Genomic DNA, 9,315 nt, shown 5'->3' on the forward strand with positions numbered 1-9,315 from the left:
CTGATTCAGAACATGGTCTTTTCAGTCACTTGCTATGCATCTATGAGCTAGACAATGAAAAAGGATGACAGGAGAAGAAATTGATATCTTTGAATTGTGGTGTTGAAGAAAATTTTTTAATATCCCCTTGACTTGCAAAAGAAATATGTCTTGGAAAAATGACAACCAGAGTGCCCTTTGGAGGCAAAGATGATAAAGTTTCATCTCACATACTTTGTGCATGCTGCTAGGAAAAGCTCTTCCTTTAAGAAAGATGTCATGCTTGGAAAAATGGAGAGTTGGCAAAAAAAAAGAAAGACCCACATCCAGATGGATTGATGGAGTGACTGCTGCAATGGACTCTAGGATATCAATAAGTGTGAGGATACGATAAGGTTCAGATGTGTTGTTCATAGGGTCACTACAGGTCCTGCTGGATTTGATGACCCCTAACCACCACCACAACAACAACATCCTAATATAGGAAGTTCTAGTAATTTAGTGGTAAGGAGTTGTGCTGCCAACCTAAAGTCATGCACTTCAAATCAAGCAGCTACTCAGTGGAAAAAGATGAGCAGTCTCCTCCCTTGAGATTAACAGCCTCTGAAAAACCCGCTGGGAGTCAGTCCCAACTCAAGAACACACAATAATGGCAATTAATACCCTAATAAATTTAATTTAATGTAACTACTTAACTTTAAGGTGGACGATAAAATCAAGGAGGTATAGTTAGAATGTTGTTGTTGTTGACTTCACTACTCCTCACAGTGACCTTACAAAAAACAGATCGGAACTTAACACTCTCACAGCTAAAATTTGAACATCCTTTAAGTTGTTATTGACCTAATGGGCCAACAATTGATTATCTGACTCTAGAAGACACATTGACTAAATTTGCCATATATTTGTTATTCATGCAGCTTGTCACCAAGACATTTACACAGGAATTGAAATGAAAGGAACCAATTTAAATGTATCTAAAGTGAGAAGTGTTGAAGAATGCCAAAAAAGTTGTACCAATAACATTCACTGCCATTTTTTCACATATGCCACAGAAACATTTTCTAACGCAGCCTTCAGGTGAGTAAAATGTTCACTCTTTCTGGTTTTCCTTTTCTAATTAATTGTATTCTGCATAACCACCTTTCTTTTTCCCAATTGAAAACTAAAGAGCATGAGTTTTCAGTCTAGTTTTAATGCCATTTTTCCTGAAGAGAGTAATTTTAATTTGGTCCGCAGATTGGCTATGATTATAAAATCAGGGCCTTTGAGGTGCTATGTTTCGTATTATAGAATAATGTCTCCCTTTCTCACCTTTAGTGCTCCTCTACAGAAAGAAGGATATCCTTGTACTTAATAATGTAAACTCATAGCTTACTCACTGTAAGCTTATCAGTTATTACTTAAATGTTTATGTAGTGTTATTAATGATTGTTTCCCCTGCATATTAATAATTTTTATTCTAAATATTTGTACAGCTGGGCATATCTTGATATTTGGGGTGGGGGGAAGTAACTCCTTTTTTCAATATCCAGGAACAAATGCTTACTAAAAAGCAGCGCAAGAGGAACACCTACTAGTATACAGATGCTGGGTAATGTGATCTCTGGATTCTCACTGAAGCCCTGCGCACTCTCAGAAATAGGTAATTGCAAGACTATTGTTTTAACATGCAGATTAAGGATGATCCTACACTTTCCTTCCCAAAACTCTTATATCCCAACCCTTTTCCCAGCCCAAAGATGTCTATGGCCTAATTCCTAGAATTTGTGACTATGTTACCTTATATGACAAAAGCAATCTTGCATGTTATGGATATTGGGAAGGGAGTAATTGATTATCCTAATATATCTTGACGTGCTTAGTGTACTCATGGTTTTTTTTATGTGCTGACAAGGCAATACTGACTCAAAGCTGTGTCTCCAGAGGGTGTTCAGAGACTATAAATTCCACAAGGGAAGATCTTTCTCCCCAAAGAGCAGCTGATGGATTTGAACTACCTACCTTTGGGTTGGTGGCCCACATTCTTATTCACTAAGCCAGTAGAACTCCGTAAAATAAGGCTGGTGGCAAAATATTAAGTGTTCCAAAGAAAAAACTGAGCATGCTGAGCTTTTGGCTTTGGGTGTGGAGTAAATCGTTTGAGTTGAGGAACATATGCAATATAGAAGTTGGAAAAGACAAATATATGACACCTCTTTGGAGCCTCCAGAAGGGGAGAAGTTTTCCTTTTATTGCAGAAAATCCCATTTTGGACTTCTGACCTTTATTATATAAGATAATAAATTTGCTTTCATATGTCTCTAAGTTTATCACAATTTTTATAATTACTAAGAAATTACTAAACAAGTCATTACTATTATACAAGAAACTATAATTTGGGTTTTTTTTTGTTGTTGATTATTTTTCTTGGTGATGGCTAGATATACAAGAATTGGTCTACTTTAGTGAATCAATATGCCCCTGCTATTTACAAGGAATTTTGTTTAAATTATCCAGAAAGTTACCATGAAATCTCACTTCAGTTGTCATATCAATGATTTAGAGATGTGTCTAAAACCAAAAGCCAATTCTATACAGTTCCCACTGTTTCTGCTCTGTGCCAAGCCTTGTATTGACTTTTGTGCTATGGCCATTCTACACATGTTGGAGCTGGCAACAGTACACCTCTTTTCTCATTTATCTTTTCTTCACTACATTCTCCATAGTGTATACAATATTTTTTGTTTATTTTTTACTGTATGTTTTCTTTTAATATTTAGAACTTTTCTTTTGAGGCTTTTTGTAGGTATTATTGTTGCTATTGTTGTTAGGTACTGTTGACTGATAGCAACCCTATAACTATGAAGCCTATGAACAACCCTGCACTATCCTCACAATCTTTACTATGGCGAAGGTCCTTGCTGCAGTTACTGTCAATCTATTTTGTTGAGGGTCTTCCTCTCTTTTGCAGACACTCTAATTTACCCAGCATGATGTCTTTTTCTAATGACTGGAGCCTCCTGGTAATATGCCCAAAGTATATAAGTTGAAGCCTCATCATTGTTTTCTCTTTAAAAGCAGCTCGTTTCCTCTAGGACAGACTTGTTTGTTCTTTTGGCAGTCCATGTTGTTGTTGTTACGTGCCATCAAGTCACTTACAACTCATAGTGACCCTGTTACAACAGCCCTACTCTATCTTGAGTGAACCTCTTTCTCTCTGACACACCCACCTCCATTATCCCAGTCACTGTATCAATCCATCTCATTGATGATCTTCCTCTCTTGTGCTGTTCCTCCACCCTTCCAAGCTTGATATTTCTCTCCAAGGACTGGTCCCTCCTTGCAACATGCCCCAAATATGGTAGGTAGAGCTTCAAAATCATTGCCTCCAAGGAGCAGCTTGGTTTCACACTTTCCTGGATGAAACTGTTTGTTCTCTTAGCAGTTCGTGGTATATTCAATACTCTTCTCCAGCACCATTTTCAAATATAGACTATGCATACACTATGTATATACAAACTATACAGAAACATAGCTACATAAACTTGTAGATCTAGACAACATAATTCAATGTTATTTACTCAAATGTCTTCTGTTCTTTACTCAACACTGCTGCTTCCAAAGAACTGGCATAATTGTGAACCTACGTCCAGTCATTCTATGTTGCGGTCCATAGTTTGTAAGAATACCCCATAATTCCTATGTCTGTCTGTCCTCCATATATAATTGTCCTATTCTTTGCTTTGATTGCTCATTATATGAGTTCACATATTACCTTAACCTAATTAAGAAAACCATTAAAAAGAAACAAAACTCTTGGACATTTCAAGAAATACCAGCTGCTCAGGGTATTATGTTCTACTGTGGTCACTTTTCAACTTCCTTTGTAGTCATCTGCAATCTATACTTACAATAACGTTGGCTGTGGGGTTAACTAGCCACTTTAAATTCCTGTTTTAGGAGTGATTTTTAGTCATCACTAGAAGTTATTTTTCTTAATTTTACCAAGAAATCCCTGGTTTTATAACAAAATAAACCTGATACTCAAATAGTTGGAATAATGTTTTCAAGGTAACGACACAGGCGGGACTTAAACCTGAGTCTGGGTCACAAATATCATATTCTTTCCCTGGATCTTTTAATATTAAGTCTTCCAATATCACATGTATCAAACTTGTTATATTCACAACTTCCTTTTCCATCTCTCTACGTGGATTTTTAGATTTTAATTCTTTTTTTTCTTTTTTAGTTCATTGTTGCACATTATATTCCCTGCCGCCTTACCCAAGCCCACCTCACAATGCACCCTTTGTTCCGGATTGTTCTTATAAATATAATGCATAATCATATATTCCTTTCAGATAGTTCTTCCTCTATCTGTCCTAATGCAGTGCTCATTATCCAGCCAATCTTTCCCCATTCCCTCCTCAACCCACTCCTCCATGTCTGTCCTATTTTATAACAGTAGTGTTATGCAATACTTGTCCTTTTTGACTGCGATGTTTCACTTAGCATAATGTTCTCAATATTTCTCCATGTTGTGTAATGCTTTACTATTCCATTGTTTTTCGGTGTTGTATAGTATTCCAACATGTAAATGTCTATAGTTTTTCTATCCATCCATTTGTTGATGAGCACTTGGGTTGTTTCCATCTCTTTGCTATTGTGAATAATGCAGCAATAAACTTGGGTGTGCTTGGATTTACAGATTTTAAAGTATTTGGAGCAATCACATTTCTGTGGCTAACTGACCAAGAAAAAATATATTGTACTTCAACAGTCATAAGCTTATCATAATACTTGTTAATTTTTGTTGATATACTAAAAATAGGCTTCAAGTCAATAATAATAAAGCATAAACTAGAGACAAAATCATTCTTGGTCATCTTGAGCAAGCAAAGTAGTTTAATAAATGGACATAGATGGTATAATTCCAATTTCTTACAACATTTAGTTAATATATTGGAAAAATAAAATTCTCTGTAGAAGAACTATGTGTAATTCTCATATTTGTTTCTATAAAGAGATGCTATTAATAGGAGAGAAGAATAACATATTAAAAAGAGTAAAATAAAATTTCTATCTATAGGTTAAGATCTGAAATTTTTGCATTAATTTACTGTTGTTCCATGTGATGCTTTTAGGCATATATATCGTTTTTATTTTCATCAGCTTCAATTTGAACTTAGGAGTAATTGGTGGTCTGTTCGACAGTCAGCACCTGGCCTGGTTTTGACTGCTGATAATGAGCTTCTCCACAGATATAGTCAGGCTGATTCCTGTACAGTCCATCAAATGAAGTCAATGTGTAAACAGTTTGTGTTTCTTTAAAAATGTTGTTATGAATAATAAATTATTGAATGTACAAAATTCAATCATTTGATCTCCAGCCTCATTTCTGTCCCCAAGATCTTACTATCTGATTATCATTCCTTCTTCATTATTTGAAACTTTTGCATTTCAGTCATAAATAATTATTAATGCATCTTGATTGCATGTTTCCTCACTTCTGGACTACAAGAGAAATCCTCAATTTTATTTTCTTTGGCTTTAGTTGTTGGTAAATATATTTGGTAATAGTCATATTAATAGTTATTTTTTGTATGCTTTCTTGTACCAATCAGTCAAGATATTTTAATTAATGATCCTTAAATTGTCTTTTTATCTATGAATGTAACAGTTTTTCATTCCTGACATTGTAGATTACATGATTTTTTTGGTTCAAAAGGATTGATGTCGTCCATCTCAGTTCACTAGAGTCCAGAATATTGATCTTCATGCATTCCATCTCATTAGTTACAACTTTCAGTTTTCCTACATTCATACTTCATAAATTCCACATTCTAATTACTAATGGTTGTTTCTCCTGATTTTGAGTGACTTTCTATCTGGACTATACTCCTCATACCATATCTACCTGCATTTTTCTATTGTGTGTGTGTGTGTAGGATTTTCAAAGACCTGTTTTTTTGCAAGTTGATAACGAGTTCTTCTTCCTAATTTATCTTAATGTAGGAGCTTCGTTGTAATCTGTCTACTAGGTGACTCTTCTGGCATTTGAAACACTGATAGCATAGCTTCTAGCATAACAATAATACACAAGTTACACCACTACAGCAGTCTGACATACAAGTGTTGTACAGATAAAAGCAAACAAGAAATAAGCAAACATATACACATCTAAGTATAAAGTAGTAGTTGTTGTTGTTGTGAGGTGTTGTTGAGTCAAATATGACACAGAGTGACTGTGTGAAAACCAGAGCTGTACCCTGTCCTATCTTGTGCCATCCACAGTCACCATGCCTATCCATCTGGTTGAAGGTCTTCCTTTCCTGGCCCATCCCCCCACTTTTTCTTTCCTAGCAACATGCCTGAAGTGTTGGAGGTGCAGCTTCATCCTCTTTGCCTCCAAGGAGCACTGTGCCTGCAACTTCTCCAAGAACTGTTTGTTCTTTGGGCAGTCCATGAGATATTCATTAATCTTCTCCAACATCAGTTGAAAAACATCAGTTCTTCTTCTGACATCCTTTTCATTATTTACCTACCAGATAGAAGCATAGGAAATGATTGAAAAGACCATGGCCTAAATCAGTCATGCCTTAGTCCTCATACTGACATCATTGGTCCTCAATAATTTGGAGACATCCCTGATTTTAGATTTTCACAGTGTAATATATCTCCTTCTCCTGACTGTTGATACCAAGTGCATTGATTGTGGATTCAAGTAAGATGAAATCTTTAACTGTTAAAAGTCTTTTCTCCATCTATCATGATATTGCCTGTTGATGCAGTGGCAAGGATTTTCTCCCCCTTGATATTGAGATTCAATCTATATTTAAGGCTGCAGTGTTTAACTTTCCTTACTATGTGTGTTAAGCCCTTACTCTCAGAAAGTAAGGTTTTGTCATACACACAAAGAAGGTTCTGGATAAGTTCTTCAATTCTGATGTCACATCCTTCTTCATAGTGTTCAGCTTCCTGAGTAATTTGCTCAACATATGTATTAAATAGATATGGAAAAAGGATACAGACCTGAAACAAACCTTAGCAATATGCAAATCACTCCCCAAAATAGCAAACTGAGAGATAGGTGTTGTACCTCCAATATCAAATCATAAAGAAAATCAGGCACAAAAATATCACAGTGCAGGAAACATTTCTTCTATCCCTACTTGAGGTCCTTAGTGGTATAGCAAGTTGGGATCCTGGATGAAAGTGTTTGGCATAGATAGTGACTCAGCTGAATCTTCAGCTAGAAATGATTCTATAAAATGTTTTTCAGCTATATATTGCTTGCATAGTAAATTAGTGATATTATTCAATAATTTCTACATTCTATTGAGTCATCTTTCTTACTAATGGGGAAAAAGCACAAATTTCTTCCAGTCAGTTGACCAGGAAGTGTCTTCCAAATTTTTTGGCACAGATTATTGAGCATGTCTAGTACTGCTTCTATTAGTTGAAATGTATCAATTGGTATTTTATTGATTCCTAGGAACTTATTGTTTTTTTTTATTACCTTCAATGTATCTTAGGCTTCTTCCCTCATCACCCCTGACTCTTGATCATATGATACTTCCTGAAATATTTCAGTATTGATCAATTCTTTTAAGCACATTGATTCTGTGTAATCCCTCCATCTTCTTTGTATAGTCAATAAAGCACAAATAGACATTCTTCTGGTATTCTCTGTTTTCAGCCAAGATCCATCTGACATCAGAAATTATATCACTGGTTCCATGGCCTCTGTAAAATTCAGCTTGCAGTTCTAGGTATGTTGTTGTTGTTGTTGTTATGTATGTCTCATAGTAATCCTATGAACAACTGATCTGGACACTATTCTATTCCATGCCATTCTCACAATCTTTGGCACACTCAAGCCGATTGCCACAATCAGCATGTAAACCCAAGTGGTCCACCTTTTCAAGCATGATGTTCCTTTCCAGGGAATAAACTTTCCTAGCAATATGCCCCAAGTGGGTGGGACAAAGCTTCATCATCTTTTTCTCTTAGGAGCGAAGACTTTTAGCAGTCCATGAGATAATTTATAAGTATGTTGCTTGCCATCGAGTTGAACTGGCCAAATAGCTGATTGTCCAGCAGGTTTTCAGAGACAGTTAAATGCACAGGAGGAGATTCCCCATCCTTCTCCCACAGAACAGCTGGTGGATTCAAACTACATGCCTTCGGTATTGCAGTGCAGCTTCCTACCACTAGGCCACCGAAGCTCCTTGTATAGTTATAGTTCTTTAAACAGTAAACTATGACTGTATTCCTATGAGGGAAGCAAGTGTGTATTCTTTATTATTTATGAAACAAAGTCTCAGATCTTCTAACTTAGTAATCAGTTCATTATTGGACAAAAATTTCCTTCATGGCCTTTTTTCCAATATATCTCCCAGCTTTTGTAAGCATTGAGTGGGACATACCTTAAATACTTACAAATGCAGACAGATCCGAACTCTGCATTTGCCATCATGACCTACTCGCGCAGAGCTCCAAGTAAGTCAGGTGTACCTGCACGGCACCTCTTGAGTTTTTCCTAACTGTGCACATAATTCTTGGCATACACATGGCTCTAGATTCCAAGGAATATCTCAAAGCTTTCCAAACCTCCTTATAGAGAACTCATTTCTATACTTTTCCTTTTAATATTTTTCATCCATTGTTACTTACTCCCGCTGTTATTGTTGCCTCATGTTGCCTCACTGAATTATGATATGAAACAATTGTCACTGATTTCCCTCGCCACCTCCCCTTCAGTGTTTTCAAGAAAAAGCCTGTTACCACTGGACTAGGTCAAACAATTTGTCAAAATTGAAAGTGCAATTTTCCAGAAAACCATCAAGCAGGACAAATTACGACATTTATAGTTGAACAGGGCTTTGAATTTAACCAATCTCCACTCTATATTCATTGGCTATTACTAAGTTGCTATTTTTACCATGATTTTTGGACTGTTGAACATTTTCAGCTTTGAGTTTGGAAGAGAAAGAGGGGAGCAGAGGAAGTTAAAACCCCTGCGTTTCTTGAGACTCAGTCATTTTCTTGAATAAATATAGTCGCTCAATGGGAAAAGGTTGAGTAATCTCCTCCTGAGTGAATCACAGCCTCAAAACTAACTGGAGTGTCAGCTATGAATTGGTTCTGATTCAGTAACAATGACTTTGACATGTTCTCTAGATTGTTGTAAGCCTTCAATTAAGTTCTAGAATTCTGAAATAGATGTAGTAGTTTATTCTAAGGATCTCATAACATTTTTAGGAAGAAGAGTTTTTTGAAGTCCTGGCAAAGGAATGAGCCCTGGTGGTACAATGAATATGGTGCTGGGTTAACCGAGCAATTGTTGTTGTT

At 36.2% G+C, this 9,315-nt stretch overlaps 1 protein-coding gene across 1 annotated transcript in view; it reads left to right on the plus strand.

Annotated features, from left to right (window-relative positions):
- The window catches only part of KLKB1 (kallikrein B, plasma (Fletcher factor) 1), a 43,092-nt gene that overhangs the window by 21,511 nt on the left and 12,266 nt on the right, over nt 1–9,315 (plus strand). Inside the window, exons 4-5 of the mRNA XM_006882282.1 lie at nt 900–1,059; nt 1,515–1,624. Coding sequence (XP_006882344.1) covers nt 900–1,059; nt 1,515–1,624 — 270 coding nt within the window. The remainder of the gene's footprint in view (nt 1–899; nt 1,060–1,514; nt 1,625–9,315) is intronic.

This window comes from Elephantulus edwardii, unplaced genomic scaffold (genome assembly GCF_000299155.1).
Source record: "Elephantulus edwardii isolate Elephantulus edwardi_28Jun2011 unplaced genomic scaffold, EleEdw1.0 scaffold00018, whole genome shotgun sequence".
Classification (NCBI taxonomy): domain Eukaryota; kingdom Metazoa; phylum Chordata; class Mammalia; order Macroscelidea; family Macroscelididae; genus Elephantulus; species Elephantulus edwardii.